We start from the raw sequence: 19,206 nt of genomic DNA, 5'->3' as shown, positions 1-19,206 counted from the left end.
AACTTGGAAATATCCGGTGCGCCTGCTGAGAAGGGCGAAGGCAGCCAAAACCTGACCTCCCACTCCCAGCCGGCCGTACCCGACGTCGGAGTCAAGGCGTACGGACGGCCATGGAGGGCGACGACCGGAGCGCCCCGCTGCTGGCCAACGGCGCCGGACGGCCGTCGCTCCGGCGGCGCGACTCGGCGCGGTCGCTGCGCAGCAGCTTCCTGCGCCGGCTGCCGGACAAGATGCGCACCGAGCTGGACCCCGAGCGCGGCGCCGACGTCGACGTCGCCCGCGTCAAGGACCTCTCCCAAGGTAACCTCCTCCCCCAGCTCGCCGCTTGCTTAATCCATGGAGGAGCGCCGCGACAAGTTCGTCCCCCAATTTTTGCCGCGCGCAGGTGAGAGGGAGTACTACAGGAAGCAGCTCGCCGCGCTGAGGACCTTCGAGGAGGTGGAGGCCCTGTGCATGCCCGGCGAGTTCGGCTCGGACGACGATGGCGACCCCGACGCCGACGACGCCGACGACGAGGAGCAGAAGCAGAGCGAGTTCGCCATGAAGATATCCAACTACGCCAACATCGTCCTCCTGGCCTTCAAGGTGATTGATTGATTGGCTCAATTGCGCGACGGGGGAAGCGAAATCGATCGCTCTGACGCTCTGATTCTGACTCGTTCGGGCTGCAGGTGTATGCCACGATCAGGACGGGGTCCATGGCGATCGCGGCGTCCACGCTGGACTCGCTGCTGGACCTGATGGCCGGCGGCATCCTCTGGTTCACGCACCTCTCCATGAAGAAGGTGAACATCTACAAGTACCCCATCGGCAAGCTGCGCGTCCAGCCGGTGGGGATCATCGTCTTCGCCGCCATCATGGCCACTCTAGGTGCGAAGTGAGCCCCAAATCTCCCCACAGACTCACAGTTCTTGCTTGCTTCTTGTCGGTCACAAATCGAAGTGAATTCCGTCCCTCAATTCGTGCCAGGCTTCCAGGTCCTGGTGCAGGCGATCGAGCAGCTGGTGGAGAACGAGCCCGGCGACAAGCTGACCTCGGAGCAGCTGACATGGCTCTACTCCATCATGCTCTCGGCCACCGCCGTCAAGCTCGCCCTCTGGTTCTACTGCAGGAGCTCGGGGAACAGCATCGTCCGGGCGTACGCCAAGGTGAAAGAAAGAAAGAGACGACCTGGCCTTGCCATTTTTTGAGCCGATGCAGAATAGATTCTTGAGAAAAGTGATGCGGAATTTTTGCCTTGTGCCGTCCAGGACCACTACTTCGATGTGATCACCAACGTCGTCGGCCTGGTGGCCGCCGTCCTGGGAGACAGGTTCCTGTGGTGGATCGACCCCGCCGGGGCCGTGCTCCTCGCCGTGTACACCATTGCGAACTGGTCCGGGACCGTGCTTGAGCAAGCAGGTCTGCTCCCCGAATCTTCTGAATTTATCTTCAGTTGCTGCTCTGGTTCAGTAGAAACTAAACTGGAGCTCTGAATTCTTCTGATCTGTGTAGTCTCGCTGGTGGGGCGGAGCGCGCCGCCGGAGATGCTGCAGATGCTGACCTACCTCGCCATGAAGCACGACGCGCGCGTGCAGCGGGTCGACACGGTCCGGGCCTACAGCTTCGGCGCCCTCTACTTCGTCGAGGTCAGTTCATGGCCACACAGAGCATGCATCTGAAATTCACTTGAGGTCAGTTCATGGAGTACATTCTTCTTCTCCGGGTCCGGCGCCAGGTCGACATCGAGCTCTCGGAGGACATGCGGCTGCGGGAGGCGCACGCCATCGGGGAGTCGCTGCAGGAGAGGATCGAGAAGCTGCCGGAAGTGGAGCGGGCGTTTGTCCATGCGGACTTCGAGAGCACCCATAAGCCGGAGCACACGGTCCGGAGCAGGCTGCCGGCGACCGAGCCCTGATGATGGCGCCTTCCCCTCCAGCATTTGCCAGATCTTGTACAGCGAAAATACACACCTGAAGCTACGGTGTTCTTGTTGTTTTTCTCTTGCGCTGACCCCGAAAAACGCAGCAACGGAGCCATCTGGAAGATGGATATCTCAGTGGAATAATACAGGATTCGCCATTTTTATGGGAGCTGACGCTTGTTCCTTCTTTCTGTCACTTTTTCCCCCTTCTGAATGATGATTCTGTTTTCTTGCTCTGCAACACTAGATTCTGAGCGTCTTGATTTTTTTGACGCCAACAACAACAACAACAAGAACAACAATATAGTCATATGGAAGATGGATATCTCTTGTTCCTATTTTATGGGAGCTAAGAGCATCTCTAATAGGTGCCCTATAATAGGGCATAACCGCTTTCTACACCAAATGCTGCAAATTTGCAACACTTAAGCGGCCGTTACAAAACAAAAAGCAGTCGCGCGAACGTCCAACCGCTGCATGGAACCTTCCCGCACCACCTCTGTTGCCAAATTTACCCCTCGTTGCCGCCGCCGCGCACCGCAACGACTCAATCGGCGTCGTGCAACCCCATTCCGACGCACCACCTTCACGCCACCGCAGCAGCCTCACCGGCCGATATTCGGCCGTCGCAAGTCCCCATCCCAACGCCGCTCCACCTCCGCGCCGTCAGCGTAGTCGCACCAACCTCCAACGCCGCGACTGCAGCACTCCGTTGTCTCTTTCTTGTCACCGTGTCGTCGACATGCCGCGGAAGCTCAAGTCCAAAAGCAAGTCGAGCTTCAAGGGGGTGCGTACGTGGGGCTCCGACCACTTTGGTGTAGATTTCAAGTGCGACAACCATCTCTACTGTCTCGGCACTTTCAAGACGGGCAAGCTCGCCGGGCGAGCCTACAACGTCACCGCTTGGCGGTTCGGCCAGTCGCAGGAGGAAATGAACTTCCGGAAGATCGCAACCCAGGAGGATGCGGAGTTCATCGATCCGCCGATGACCATTGTATCCTGCAATGAGGAGGAGGAGATGACATACGCGTTTTTCCCAACAAGAGCAATGCGGAGGCTATGGCGAGGTTCGGGCAGGAGAATCCACGGTGCGTCCAATACAAGGAGGAATTCTTCTAGAAGTGAGACCATGAGAAGAAGAATGAGGAGCGAGAGGAGGCTAGCCCCTCGATGGTGATCAACCTCGAGTGGGAGGAGGAGAGTTAAACTCAGCTTTGGAACTCCATCGACACTGACTATGTGGGGGATGAGTAGTGATATTTATGCTTTAGGGTGATCAAGTATTAGGACGATCTTTATGTTTAGAGTTTAAAACGTTGCAATGTTTGGATGTTTTAAATTGTTTGACATGACTATGCAATGTGCTTTCAAAAAAATTGTTTGCATGTTTGGAGGTGCTCTATTTTAGGGCATCTGTTGGAGATGGATGTTTTGGTGTTGCAAATTTTGCTCCAAGCCAACTTTGGTGCCCTAAAATAGGGCACATATTGGAGATGCAATAACATTTTCTTCCTTCTTTATGTTACTTTCCCCCCTTTCTGATTCTATTTTCTTTCTCTGCAACACTAAATTTTGAGCTTCTTTGTTTTTTTCGATGTCGCAAGAGTGATCAGAGAGCCCTAATCATTTGAGTTGTGTACTGCATAAAATGGTGCATGTATCATACATCACCTAAAACTGGAAGAAACTAGTATGATTGTGGATGTGGGTAACTCTATGTCATCAAAGGGGGACTAGAAGAATTTCAGAAATGTACGAAGCTATTAGGGTGAGGACCCATGTGGAATGGTGTCGTGGTGTACAAGTGTCAAGAAAATATAAAACTTGCTATAAAGTGATTAACACTAGCAAGAAAATCTAAAACTTGGTGAATGATTAATCAATGCTACATCACCACAGATTGCCCCCAAAAATTCTCTGACCATTCAAAATAGTGAAGGAAATATGCCCTAAAGGCAATAATAAAGTTATTATTTATTTCCTTACATCATGATAAATGTTTATTATTCATGCTAGAATTGTATTAAGCGGAAACATAATACATGTGTGAATACATAGACAAACAGAGTGTCACTAGTATGCCTCTACTTGACTAGCTCGTTAATCAAAGATGGTTATGTTTCCTGACCATAAACAAAGAGTTGTTAGTTGATTAACGAGATCACATCATTAGATGAATGATCTGATTGACATGACCCATTCCATTAGCTTAGCACCCGATCGTTTAGTATGTTGCTATTGCTTTCTTCATGACTTATACATGTTCCTATGACTATGAGATTATGTAACTCCCGTTTGCCGGAGGAACACTTTGTGTGCTACCAAACGTCACAACGTAAATGGGTGATTATAAAGGTGCTCTACAGGTGTCTCCAAAGGTACATGTTGGGTTGGCGTATTTCGAGATTAGGATTTGTCACTCCGATTGTCGGAGAGGTATCTCTGGGCCCTCTCGGTAATGCACATCACATAAGCCTTGCAAGCATTACAACTAATGAGTTAGTTGCGAGATGATGCATTACAGAACGAGTAAAGAGACTTGCCGGTAACGAGGTTGAACTAGGTATTGGATACCGACGATCGAATCTCGGGCAAGTAACATACCGATGACAAAGGGAACAACGTATGTTGTTATGCGGTCTGACCGATAAAGATCTTCGTAGAATATGTAGGAGCCAATATGGGCATCCAGGTCCCGCTGTTGGTTATTGACCGGAGATTTGTCTTAGTCATGTCTACATTGTTCTCGAACCGTAGGGTCCGCACGCTTAACGTTACGATGACAGTTATTATGAGTTTATGCATTTTGATGTACCGAAGTTAGTTCGGAGTCCCGGATGTGATCATGGACATGACGAGGAGTCTCGAAATGGTCGAGACATAAAGATTGATATATTGGACGACTATATTCGGACACCGGAAGTGTTCCGGAGAAGTTTCGGATAAAACCGGAGCACCGGGGGGTTACCGGAACCCCCCAGGGGGTTAATGGACCTCATGGGCCTAAAGTGGAGAAGAGGAAGGGGCTGCCAGGGCAGGCCGCGCGCCCCCTCTCCCCCTAGTCCAAATTGGACAAGGAGGGAGGGGCGGCGCCCCCCTTTTTCCTTTTCTTCTCCCACCTCTCCTACTTGGACAAGGAAAGGGGGGGGGATCCTACTCCCGGTAGGAGTAGGACTCCTCCTGCGCGCCTCCTCTAGGCCGGCCGCACCCCCCCCCCCCCTGGATCCTTTATATACGGAGGCAGGGGGCACCTTAGAACACACAAGTTGATCCTCGTGATCGTTCCTTAGCCGTGTGTGGTGCCCCCTTCCACCATATTCCACCTCGGTCATATCGTTGTAGTGCTTAGGCGAAGCCCTGCGTCAGTAGAACATCATCAACGTCACCACGCCGTTATGCTGACGGAACTCGTCCCCGAAGCTTTGCTGGATTGGAGCCCGGGGAGCGTCATCGAGCTGTACGTGTGCTAAGAACTCGGAGGTGCCGGAGTAACGGTGCTTGGATCGGTCGGATCGGGAAGACGTACGACTACTTCCTCTACGTTGCATCAACACTTCCGCGTCGGTCTACGAGGGTACATAGACAACACTCTCCCCTCTCGTTGCTATGCATCACCATGATCTTGCGTGTGCGTAGGAAAATTTTGAAATTACTACGTTCCCCAACAGTGGCATCCGAGCCTAGGTTTTATGGTTTGATGTTATATGCACGAGTAGAACACAAGTGAGTTGTGGGCGATATAAGTCATACTGCCTACCAGCATGTCATACTTTGGTTCGGCGGTATTGTTGGATGAAGCGGCCCGGACCGACATTACGCGTATGCTTACGCGAGACCGGTTCTCCCGACGTGCTTTGCACAAAGGTGGCTTGCGGGTGACTGTTTCTCCAACTTTAGTTGAACCAAGTGTGGCTACGCCCGGTCCTTGCGAAGGTTAAAACGGCATCAACTTGACAAACTATCATTGTGGTTTTGATGCGTAGGTAAGATTGGTTCTTGCTTAAGCCCGTAGCAGCCACGTAAAACTTGCAACAACAAAGTAGAGGACATCTAACTTGTTTTTGCAGGGCATGTTGTGATGTCATATGGTCAAGACATGATGCTGATTTTATTGTATGAGATGATCATGTTTTGTAACCGGGTTATCGGCAACTGGCAGGAGCCATATGGTTGTCGCTTTATTGTATGCAATGCAATCGCGCTGTAATGCTTTACTTTATCACTAAACGGTAGCGGTAGTCGTGGAAGCATAAGATTGGCGAGACGACAACGATGCTACCATGGAGATCAAGGTGTCGCGCCGGTGATGATGGTGATCATGACAGTGCTTCGGAGATGGAGATCACAGGCACAAGATGATGATGGCCATATCATATCACTTATATTGATTGCATGTGATGTTTATCTTTTATGCATCTTATCTTGCTTTGATTGACGGTAGCATTATAAGATGATCTCTCACTAAATTATCAAGATAAAAGTGTTCTCCCTGAGTATGCACCGTTGCCAAAGTTCGTCGTGCCCAGACACCACGTGATGATCGGGTGTGATAAGCTCTACGTCCATCTACAACGGGTGCAAGCCAGTTTTGCACACGCAGAATACTCAGGTTAAACTTGACGAGCCTAGCATATGCAGATATGGCCTCGGAACACTGAGATCGAAAGATCGAGCGTGAATCATATAGTAGATATGATCAACATAGCGATGTTCACCATTGAAAACTACTCCATTTCACGTGATGATCGGTTATGGTTTAGTTGATTTGGATCACGTGATCACTTAGAGGATTAGAGGGATGTCTATCTAAGTGGGAGTTCTTAAGTAATTTGATTAATTGAACTTAAATTTATCATGAACTTAGTACCTGATAGTATCTTGCTTATGTATGTTTGATTGTAGATAGATGGCCCGTGCTGTTGTTCCGTTGAATTTTAATGTGTTCCTTGAGAAAGCAAAGTTGAAAGATGATGGTAGCAATTAGACGGACTGGGTCCGTAACTTGAGGATTATCCTCATTGCTGCACAGAAGAATTACGTCCTGGAAGCACCGCTGGGTGCCAGGCCTGCTGCTGGAGCAACACCAGATGTTATGAATGTCTGGCAGAGCAAAGCTGATGAGTACTCGATAGTTCAGTGTGCCATGCTTTACGGCTTAGAATCGGGACTTCAACAATGTTTTGAACGTCATGGAGCATATGAGATGTTCCAGGAGTTGAAGTTAATATTTCAAGCAAATGCCCGGATTGAGAGATATGAAGCCTCCAATAAGTTCTATAGCTGCAAGATGGAGGAGAACAGTTCTGTCAGTGAGCATATACTCAAAATGTCTGGGTATAATAATCACTTGATTCAGATGGGAGTTAATCTTCCAGATGATTGCGTCATTGACAGAATTCTCCAATCACTGCCACCAAGCTACAAGAGCTTCGTGATGAACTATAATATGCAAGGGATGAATAAGACAATTCCCGAGCTCTTCGCAATGCTGAAAGCTGCGGAGGTAGAAATCAAGAAGGAGCATCAAGTGTTGATGGTCAACAAGACCACTAGTTTCAAGAAAAAGGGCAAAGGGAAGAAGAAGGGGAACTTCAAGAAGAATGGCAAGCAAGTTGCTGCTCAAGAGAAGAAACCCAAGTCTGGACCTAAACCTGAAACTGAGTGCTTCTACTGCAAGCAGACTGGTCACTGGAAGCGGAGCTGCCCCAAGTATTTGGCGGATAAGAAGGATGGCAAGGTGAACAAAGGTATATGTGATATACATGTTATTGATGTGTACCTTACTAGAGCTCGCAATAGCACCTGGGTATTTGATACTGGTTCTGTTGCTAATATTTGCAACTCGAAACAGGGACTACGGATTAAGCGAACACTGGCAAAGGACGAGGTGACGATGCGCGTGGGAAATGGTTCCAAAGTCGATGTGATCGCGGTCGGCACGCTACCTCTATATCTACCTTCGGGATTAGTATTAGACCTAAATAATTGTTATTTGGTGCCAGCGTTGAGCATGAACATTATATCTGGATCTTGTTTGATGCGAGACGGTTATTCATTTAAATCAGAGAATAATGGTTGTTCTATTTATATGAGTAATATCTTTTATGGTCATGCACCTTTGAAGAGTGGTCTATTTTTGATGAATCTCGATAGTAGTAACACACATATTCATAATGTTGAAGCCAAAAGATGCAGAGTTGATAATGATAGTGCAACTTATTTGTGGCACTGCCGTTTAGGTCATATCGGTGTAAAGCGCATGAAGAAACTCCATACTGATGGAATTTTGGAACCACTTGATTATGAATCACTTGGTACTTGCGAATCGTGCCTCATGGGCAAGATGACTAAAACACCGTTCTCCGGTACTATGGAGAGAGCAACAGATTTGTTGGAAATCATACATACCGATGTATGTGGTCCGATGAATATTGAGGCTCGTGGCGGATATCGTTATTTTCTCACCTTCACAGATGACTTAAGCAGATATGCGTATATCTACTTAATGAAACACAAGTCTGAAACATTTGAAAAGTTCAAAGAATTTCAGAGTGAAGTTGAAAATCATCGTAACAAGAAAATAAAGTTTCTACGATCTGATCATGGAGGAGAATATTTGAGTTACGAGTTTGGTGTACATTTGAAACAATGCGGAATAGTTTCGCAACTCACGCCACCCAGAACACCACAGCGTAATGGTGTGTCCGAACGTCGTAATCGTACTTTACTAGATATGGTGCGATCTATGATGTCTCTTACTGATTTACCGCTATCGTTTTGGGGTTATGCTTTAGAGACGACCGCATTCACGTTAAATAGGGCACCATCAAAATCCGTTGAGACGACGCCTTATGAACTATGGTTTGGCAAGAAACCAAAGTTGTCGTTTCTTAAAGTTTGGGGCTGCGATGCTTATGTGAAAAAGCTTCAACCTGATAAGCTCGAACCCAAATCGGAGAAATGTGTCTTCATAGGATACCCAAAGGAGACTGTTGGGTACACCTTCTATCACAGATCCGAAGGCAAGACATTCGTTGCTAAGAATGGATCCTTTCTAGAGAAGGAGTTTCTCTCGAAAGAAGTGAGTGGGAGGAAAGTAGAACTTGACGAGGTAACTGTACCTGCTCCCTTATTGGAAAGTAGTACATCACAGAAATCTGTTTCTGCGACACCTACACCAATTAGTGAGGAAGCTAATGATAATGATCATGAAACTTTAGAACAAGATACTACTGAACCTCGTAGATCAACCAGAGTAAGATCCGCAACAGAGTGGTACGGTAATCCTGTTCTGGAAGTCATGCTACTAGATCATGATGAACCTACGAACTATGAAGAAGAGATGGTGAGCCTTGAAGCCATGAAATCTGAGATGGGATCCATGTATGAGAACAAAGTCTGGACTTTGGTTGACTTGCCAGATGGTCGGCAAGCAATTGAGAATAAATGGATCTTCAAGAAGAAGACTGACGCTGACGGTAATGTTACTGTCTACAAAGCTCGACTTGTCGCAAAAGGTTTTCGACAAGTTCAAGGGATTGACTACGATGAGACCTTCTCACCCGTAGCGATGCTTAAGTCTGTCTGAATCATGTTAGCAATTGCCGCATTTTATGATTATGAAATTTGGCAGATGGATGTCAAAACTGCATTCCTGAATGGATTTCTGGAAGAAGAGTTGTATATGATGCAACCGGAAGGTTTTGTCGATCCAAAGGGAGCTAACAAAGTGTGCAAGCTCCAGCGATCCATTTATGGACTGGTGCAAGCCTCTCGGAGTTGGAATAAACGCTTTGATAGTGTGATCAAAGCATTTGGTTTTATACAGACTTTCGGAGAAGCCTGTATTTACAAGAAAATGAGTGGGAGCTCTGTAGCATTTCTGATATTATATGTGGACGACATATTACTGATTGGAAATGATATAGAATTTCTGGATAGCATAAAGGGATACTTGAATAAGAGTTTTTCAATGAAAGACCTCGGTGAAGCTGCTTACATATTAGGCATAAAGATCTATAGAAATAGATCAAGATGCTTAATTGGACTTTCACAGAGCACATAGCTTGACAAGATTTTGAAGAAGTTCAAAATGGATCAAGCAAAGAAAGGGTTCTTGCCTGTGTTACAAGGTGTGAAGTTGAGTCAGACTCAATGCCCGACCACTGCAGAAGATAGAGAGAAAATGAAAGATGTTCCCTATGCTTCAGCCATAGGATCTATCATGTATGAAATGATGTGTACCAGACCTGATGTGTACCTTGCTATAAGTCTAGCAGGGAGGTACCAAAGTAATCCAGGAGTGGATCACTGGACAGCGGTCAAGAACATCCTGAAATACCTAAAAAGGACTAAGGATATGTTTCTCGTATATGGAGGTGACAAAGAGCTCATCGTAAACGGTTACGTTGATGCAAGCTTTGACACTGATCCGGACGATTCTAAATCGCAAACCGGATACATGTTTACATTAAACGGTGGAGCTGTCAGTTGGTGCAGTTCTAAACAAAGCGTTGTGGCGGGATCTACATGTGAAGCGGAATACATAGCTGCTTCGGAAGCAGCAAACGAAGGAGTCTGGATGAAGGAGTTCATATCCGATCTAGGTGTCATACCTAGTGCATCGGGTCCAATGAAAATCTTTTGTGACAATACTGGTGCAATTGCCTTGGCAAAGGAATCCAGATTTCACAAGAGAACCAAGCACATCAAGAGACGCTTCAATTCCATCCGGGATCTAGTCCAGGTGGGAGACATAGAGATTTGAAAGATACATACGGATCTGAATGTTGCAGACCCATTGACTAAGCCTCTTCCACAAGCAAAACATGATCAGCACCAAGGCTCCATGGGTGTTAGAATCATTACAGTGTAATCTAGATTATTGACTCTAGTGCAAGTGGGAGACTGAAGGAAATATGCCCTAGAGGCAATAATAACATTATTATTTATTTCCTTACATCATGATAAATGTTTATTATTCATGCTAGAATTGTATTAACCGGAAACATAATACATGTGTGAATACATAGACAAACAGAGTGTCACTAGTATGCCTCTACTTGACTAGCTCGTTAATCAAAGATGGTTACATTTCCTAACCATAAACAGAGAGTTGTTATTTGATTAACGAGATCACGTCATTAGGTGAATGATCTGATTGACATGACCCATTCCATTAGCTTAGCACCCGATCGTTTAGTATGTTGCTATTGCTTTCTTCATGACTTATACATGTTCCTATGACTATGAGATTATGCAACTCCCGTTTGCCGGAGGAACACTTTGTGTGCTACCAAACGTCACAACGTAAATGGGTGATTATAAAGGTGCTCTACAGGTGTCTCCAAAGGTACATGTTGGGTTGGCGTATTTCGAGATTAGGATTTGTCACTCCGATTGTCGGAGAGGTATCTCTGGGCCCTCTCGGTAATGCACATCACATAAACCTTGCAAGCATTACAACTAATGAGTTAGTTGCGAGATGATGCATTACAGAACGAGTAAAGAGACTTGCTGGTAACGAGATTGAACTAGGTATTGGATACCGACGATCGAATCTCGGGCAAGTAACATACCGATGACAAAGGGAACAACGTATGTTGTTATGCGGTATGACCGGTAAAGATCTTCGTAGAATATGTAGGAGCCAATATGGGCATCCAGGTCCCGCTGTTGGTTATTGACCGGAGTTTTGTCTCAGTCATGTCTACATTGTTCTCGAACCGTAGGGTCCGCACGCTTAACGTTACGATGACAGTTATTATGAGTTTATGCATTTTGATGTATCGAAGTTAGTTTGGAGTCCCGGATGTGATCACGGACATGACGAGGAGTCTCGAAATGGTCGAGACATAAAGATTGATATATTGGACGACTATATTCGGACACCGGAAGTGTTCTGGAGAAGTTTCGGATAAAACCGGAGCACCGGGGGGTTACCGGAACCCCCCGGGGGGTTAATGGGCCTCATGGGCCTAAAGTGGAGAAGAGGAAGGGACTGCCAGGGCAGGCCGCGCGCCCCCTCTTCCTCTAGTCCGAATTGGACAAGGAGGGAGGGGCGGCGCCCCCCTTCTTCCTTTTCTTCTCCCACCTCTCCTACTTGGACAAGGAAAGGGGGGAGTCCTACTCCCGGTAGGAGTAGGACTCCTCCTGCGCGCCTCCTCTAGGCCGGCCGCACCCCCCCTTGGATCCTTTATATACGGAGGCAGGGGGCACCCTAGAACACACAAGTTGATCCTCGTGATCGTTCCTTAGCCGTGTGCGGTGCCCCCTTCCACCATATTCCACCTCGGTCATATCGTTGTAGTGCTTAGGCGAAGCCCTGCGTCGGTAGAACATCATCATCGTCACCACGCCATTGTGCTGACGGAACTCATCCCCGAAGCTTTGCTGGATCGGAGCCCGGGGAGCGTCATCGAGCTGTACGTGTGCTAAGAACTCGGAGGTGCCGGAGTAACGGTGCTTGGATCGGTCGGATCGGGAAGACGTACGACTACTTCCTCTACGTTGCATCAACGCTTCCGCGTCGGTCTACGAGGGTACGTAGACAACACTCTCCCTTCTCATTTCTATGCATCACCATGATCTTGCGTGTGCGTAGGAAAATTTTGAAATTACTACGTTCCCCAACAAATAGTTAGCGGAGAATAGATGATGAAAGATCTGCATATTACTATTAGATTCATCAAGGGCGTGGGTTGCCCAAAGCCCCAAAGGGAGAACACTTGTTCCTTGATATCAGAGCATTTATTCATTGATAACTTTGCATAATAAAATTAGAAATGGAGTATCAAGGCGTCTTTACTTGCTTATCTAAAACATAAGCTTAGCAATACCAAGGCTTGCCAACTATTGGCACCTTTATGTGAGATAGACAAAACAACTCATAGCCAACCTAGTAGTTACTAATATTTGGCACAATGCCAAACATTAGCATGCCAATTTATGCCAATTTTTGGCAGCAAACCAATTATGCTCTTAGCACCAACATGGTAGTGCACATGTTCTCTCTCATGGTGTATAGAATTCAATAGTGCATAAAACCAAAAGCAAAAAAACATGGGACGTGTAAAAAAGGAGAGAGAGAGAGAGAGAGAGAGAGAGAGAGAGAGAGAGAGAGAATGAACAATTATAGGAGTTGTGAAGATGAACACATACTTGTCTGACGCTTGCTTCATCATATTGTTGTAACTAAGCTCTAAGCACCACAAATTCTCCTTCATGCAAAGCTAGAAATGTGAATTAGATGGTGGTGATGGTTATTTCAACATGGTCCTTACCCATCTATTAATAAGTATGGTGATGAAAGGAATGGGGCTGGATAACCATTGAGTGGAACTTGGGAAAATCTAGTACCTCCATGTTCTTTTAGTTTTACGGTTGCTTGTACTTCCACATTTTGAGCCGCCCACACACATTGCTTATTTATCCGAGTTAGCGGGGTAAATTAATGCTACCAATCGGTGAAAGACAGAAGTGCAAACTACCAGCTGGCTACCTACTCGAAATCTCCACATGCACATTCTCCAAATGCACAAACATTCAGTATTAGTACTAGATCTTCATTATTAGTATTAAATAATGACATCCAGTGATTGATTTTTACTTGGCTAGGCTGCTGGTATTCCCTCATATTTTTCTTAAGTTTGCTATGAAAGGACCTCATTAGTTCTAACTAACACGAGTATTACATCCTCCCCTATTTATAGAATTTTGACCTCAGTATATTATGGGAGTTTTTAAGGTGCCTTTTTCAGTTTGCGATGAACTTACTAGGATGGTAAGAGGCTTTTATTGGGGAGCTGAAAAGGGTAAAAGGAAGGTGCATTGGCGTGCATGGAATGATCTAATGCAACCCAAAAGTAAGGGTGGTGCAGGTTTCCGTGACTTTCGTATTTTCAATCAAGCATTACTAGCTCGGTAAGCATGAAGATTGATTTCGAAGCCAGACAGTCTGTGTGCACAAGTGTTGAAAGCTAGATATTATCCAGATGGTAAGCTTGAGGATACTGTTTTATCTGGAAATGCATCTTCGTCTTGGCAGGCTATTGGTTATGGTCTTGATTTTCTGAAAAAAGGGATTATTTAGAGGGTGGGCAATGGAAGAAGCATACAGGTTTGGCGTGATAACTGGATTCCAAGGCCCTTTTCCTATAAACCCATAACGCTCCAAGGAAGATGTAGAATCCGTTTTGTTTCAGACTTGCACAATGAGAATGGTTCGTGGAATATTGTCTTATTGCAAGAATTTTTTCTGCTGGCGGACATCACTGAGATAATGAAAATTCGGGCATCACGCGGTTGGAGGAAGACACGTTGGCTTGGGGTCCTGGAAAATACGGAACTTTCTCAGTTAGGAGCGCTTACCAATTTGGTTTTGACGAAGCACACAGAAGCACACCAACTGGTTCGAGTTCTCATCCGGATGGTCGAAGGTTTTGCTGGAGACTTATCTGGTCAGCTGATGTGCCCCCAACAATTCAGAATTTTGCTTGGCGGGTGGCTACAGATTCTCTGCTCACATGGAGGAACAAACACAACCGGGGCCTTGAATCAAATGATCTATGCCCGGTGTGCTCTATGGAACCTGAAGACAGTTTTCATGCACTTTGCCGCTGCACACTGTCAAGGATGCTTTGGAATACAATGACAGATGTTTTGTCCTTGCCTAGTATTAATTCCATGCAAAACATTGGTAAAGAATGGCTGCTACATGCGTTACAGCCTCTTTCAGATATTGAAAGGTCCATGCTACTAATGTTGTTGTGGCGGGCGTGGCATATTAGGAACGAGGTGGTCCATTACAAACCGCCACCGCCTATGGAAGCCTCGAGGCGTTTTTTGGTGAGCTACCTTGATTCTCTTGTCGGTATTAAGATTGACCTGCCCTTGGATGTAAGCAAAGGGAAATCTTTTGTCACTTATGATAACCCTTCTAACTGGTCAACTGCATTTACAAGAGAGACGGGGCCTAAATGGAGTGCTCCCAAGGCTGGCTGGGTTAAACTTAGTTCTGATGGTTCTTATGCAGAAGATGGCTCAGCGGGCGCTGGCATGGTGTTGAGAGATGACAAGGGTGAGATTATTTTTTCCTCTTGTAGGCAACTTTTTTCATGTCGAGACGCTCTTGAAGCGGAATTATGTGCATGCATGGAAGGGCTGTCGTTTTCGATCCAGAAAAGTGAGCTTCCTATCGAGATTGAGATGGACTCTATTGTTGCAGTAAAGTTGATCCAGGCAAAGGAGGTGGATAGATCAGTTTATTCATCGCTCATTAAGGAGATTAGATATCTCATGTCTATTCGTGATTCGTGTATTACTCATGTTAATCGTAGCCAAAATAAAGTTAGTGATATCATAGCTAGATTTGCTCGTTTAGAAGGCAGAACCATGACTTGGATCGGTTCGGGTCCTACGGCTGCTATGGAGCTTGCTACGACTGATTGTATGAACTTCTTGAGTTGAGTAATACATTATTCACCCGCAAAAAAAGCATGCACACAATTCATCTTCTTTTTGCCCCTGGCTGCCTCCTCTTTTATGTGGTTGCTCCATTGGACTTTTATAAAGCAGATGATCCTTTTTCTCTAAACTTGTTTTTTACATCTAAAATTTCTATTGTATGGGTGTGATGATTTTAGTGGTATCAGAACATTTGTTCACATGATAATGTACTAAGCATAAGAAAATTTGGAACTAGAGCTTCATGGAGTGTTTACTAACTTTTTTAAAATATAAGTAGACTCATGCATGGACTAGCATCAACATGTGGTACACATGCTCCGCTCTTATGATTTACATAATTCAATAGTATGAATAGTGTACAAAGTCAAATAGTGCGTGAGACCAAAAAATAATCATGGACATGTACGAGAGAGAGAGAGAGAATAAACAACTAAAGGTGTTTCAAACATGAACAAATGTTGATTGACGCTGGCTTCCTCAGATTGTTGTAGCTAAGCAATGTGATGTCTTCTTGATGTAAAGCTAGCGATGTAAACTAGAGTCGGTGATGTTTAGTCAACATGGTTTCTACTCCTTTATTTATAGACACGGTGGTGAAAGGAATGAGGCTAGATAACCATCTAAATATTTCCCTTTACGTTATGTACAATGCTTATCTCTCTGAGTCAGCGAAGTAAGTTAATGTTGCCTGCCGATACAAGTCCGGAGCACAAAATATCTAGTCCTACTGCTACATTTAAGGAACTGAGAGTAATTTAAGAAACTGGGAGCATCTACAACTGGAACCTCCACTAATTTCCTGCTAAACATTCGGGCGGACAACCTAGCTAAACACTATCCAAACATAGAAACACCACCCAACCAGACCCCCCAAAGCCAGCCCAAATGGTTGGGCTATCCAACACCCGTCAAACCCAACCCATAAGTGGGGTGTATTTGGGGCTGCCTGGACATGGCCAGACGCAGCCGCCACGTCGGACCCGATAGGTCGGTCCTACCCCAAACCCCTTCAAATTGACCAAGTTCGCCAAATTGATCGCACTACTCTTCCTATCTTTCACGTCTTCGAGACATTTCCCTCCTCCACCCTTGCTCCGCTTTTGCGTCGCTGCCCTCGTCCGCCGTCCTAGATGTCGACGGCCACTACCCCGTCCTACACTCCCATGGACTATTGCTTGACAGAGTTCGTGAGGGTCCCAATCACTGCAAGCAAATCGGAGTGGAGGGGTAGACTGACAAGCGACCATGCTAAAGAGGAACCAGCTTGTGATGAAAAACAATTGGGAGACGGAGAGGGCCAAGTGTGACGGATATTTTTTCACAAAGGATGAGGAGAGGTACAGCTCTTCTTGGATGTGTAAAGAGAGAGGATAAAGTTTGATCAGGAAAAGATGAGAGAGAGAGAGAGAAATAGAAAACAATGCAATCAATTGAACTCAAGAGAAGTTGAGGCTTGCGAAGAACACGAGGCTAGCCTTTCTCTTGAGTAAGAAGTGACTCAACCGTATGGTCCTCTTAATTCTCCCTCAGTTTTTTATATACTCCCTCAGTTTCTAAGTATAATTTTTTTAGAGATTTCAATAAAAACTACATACGAATGTATATAGACATATTTTATAATTAGATTCACTAATTTTGTTTCTTATGTAGTTCGCATTGAAATGTCTAAAAAGACTTATATTTAGAAACGGAAAAAGTGCTAATTAAAGTGTAAATGACACGAGCCTTAAACACACGGCATACGATCGTCCCGTGGCGGAATCTGGCGATTAGCTAGTAAGGGCATGTACAATGGTGGCATCACTATACTGGTGCCCCATGCTCCACCTAGATAAAAGGTAACTGAAGCTACTGTTTAGTTCTACCTTCATCCAACGGAAGCAGTAGTAGTGTTCTCAGGTTTGGTAGCTTTTTCTCTGTACAAAAAGGTAGCAAGGTACTGTTGAGCTCAACAATGGTGTTTTCCAACACTTTCCCATTGGCTGCCTTGCACTTTTTTCACGGGAGAACCAGCCTCCTCTGCAGGATCCCGTCTAGCGCTGCAAGCAGCATCTTTTTCTCAGGTTCAACTATCCAAGCCGACTTGGCAGCTAGGGCACCGGTCCATCCTGGAGCGTTGGCCTTTTTATTTAGAACGAAGGCTCGCGAGGAGCCCGGCTTTGAATTAACAAAGCCATCAACCGGCCAGGAGTTACAGCAAACAATCAAATTATAGCGGTCAGAAGGATACAATGGGAACACTGGACTGAAACGCTAACTACAACCTCCACAAGCAGCTAATGCAAAGGAAATTAAGATTACAGCTTGCAAAGGCCGAGCACTCCACACTAGGATCATATGAGGAAAAGCAGAGCAGCAAAGCAGGGCATATCCGACCTTCAAAGATGGCCATGCTCCAGGAACACCTAGAGAAGAAGGGGAACAACATCTTCCATCTCAATCACCGAAGAGGGACCCTACCCCCTCGCCATGGCTCGTAGGCACCGCACCGTCGGGGTTTCGAGGAGCTCACCCTAGAGCTCGAAGAATGCCGCCCTCACATCGGAAGGTGGACATAGTGCGGCCACTTCAATTTGGGATATCCCTAGCCGGCCGCTCCGCCACGGTCCATGCCCAGCTAGGTGGAAATACGCTTTGTGGAATCGGACGATGAAGAGGAGGCAGCTCCGTCCCTCACCTGCAGCGCCTCCCGGCCTCATCCCGCCTCCCTAACGGCGCCTCCAGCAAGGTCACGGCGCGCAAGGCGCCGCCGCCGCCAAATCCGAGAGGATATAAGGTTTTCACCCGGGCAGGGTGGGTCGGGGTGGAAGCAGGGGACCTCGGCTGCGCCCCCATAGAGGAAAGCAGCGCCCTTGGGCGTTGCCGCCGCCGGACCGGCCGGACCGGCCAAGGTTTCCCCCGGTCCTCTAGCTGGCCACCAACTCGCACCAACGCCAGGGCCAGAGAGCAAATCACAAGCCACCGCCGACGGCGAGAGAGAGGTAGCCGGGAAGGGATTTCGAACCTCCAGATCTGACGAAGAAATCTTCGCGCCGCGGCCGGATTCCACCAACCACCCGCCGCCCGCGCGGCCAGGCACACTGGCCAGCACCCCTGCGAACGCCGCCCACCGCCCGACGACGCCGCCTCTCCGGTTGGGGCCGCCGCCCCAGGAACCGCAGGCCTCCGAGAGGGGATGGAGCGCCGAGATCCTCGCCGCCACCTTCACCGGCGCCCGCGCAGGCTTCCCGGCGGCCGTCTCCGGTAGCGGCGAGGGGAAGAAGGGAGTGGAGCGTTGGCCTTGCCCTAATGCGGAATCACCGGTGGAGCAGAAGCTGTGACCGTGACAATGAGTGGCCCGCCCGCTGTCCACCGCCAAACACCGACAACGTGAAACGAGAGCTCGAGGAATCCACTCTCCACGACAGTCTCTTCCTCCCCGAGCAAGGCGCGCGCCCACCATGACCCGTCGCCGTCAACGAGGATTGAGAACAGAGGATGATCCCGTCGCGGAAGGCGAGCACACGCCGACGGAGAGGCTGGCCGCGACCGCCCAGCATAGTAGTCGTAAGTCGCAAGCCGTCGCTCGACTCGGACCTACAGCATCTACCCAAGACGCCCGGCATGTGCCACACGTGCTGCACTGCACACCATGAATCTCAACAAGTGGTTTTCTGTGCTGCGCCGGGAGGACTACATCATCAGTGACATCGACAAGAGGTTGTGGCCCGCTGGCCTTCTCTCAGTGATCTCGAGAGTCATACTGACGGCTAGCATAGCATGCTAGCCGTCATGCTAGCCGTCAGGAGTACAAGTCTCAAGGAGGGCAGATTCGTTGAACCTGCGCCTGACGGCTA

The 19,206-nt window shown here is 47.4% G+C and overlaps 1 protein-coding gene across 1 annotated transcript; it reads left to right on the top strand.

Moving 5' to 3' along the window:
• On the top strand, positions 1-2,099 carry LOC123131032 (metal tolerance protein 3). Its single transcript, XM_044550804.1, has 7 exons — positions 1-300; positions 386-585; positions 672-870; positions 970-1,148; positions 1,251-1,401; positions 1,495-1,628; positions 1,718-2,099. Exons 1-7 carry the CDS (start codon positions 111-113, stop codon positions 1,895-1,897), a joined length of 1,233 nt encoding a protein of 410 aa, XP_044406739.1. The 5' UTR covers positions 1-110; the 3' UTR covers positions 1,898-2,099.
• Positions 2,100-19,206: the final 17,107 nt, after the last annotated feature.

Source organism: Triticum aestivum, chromosome 6A (assembly GCF_018294505.1).
Source record: "Triticum aestivum cultivar Chinese Spring chromosome 6A, IWGSC CS RefSeq v2.1, whole genome shotgun sequence".
In the NCBI taxonomy this organism is placed as follows: domain Eukaryota; kingdom Viridiplantae; phylum Streptophyta; class Magnoliopsida; order Poales; family Poaceae; genus Triticum; species Triticum aestivum.
Note: the sequence above shows the minus strand (reverse complement) of the source record. Positions and strands in the feature narration are given on the sequence as shown.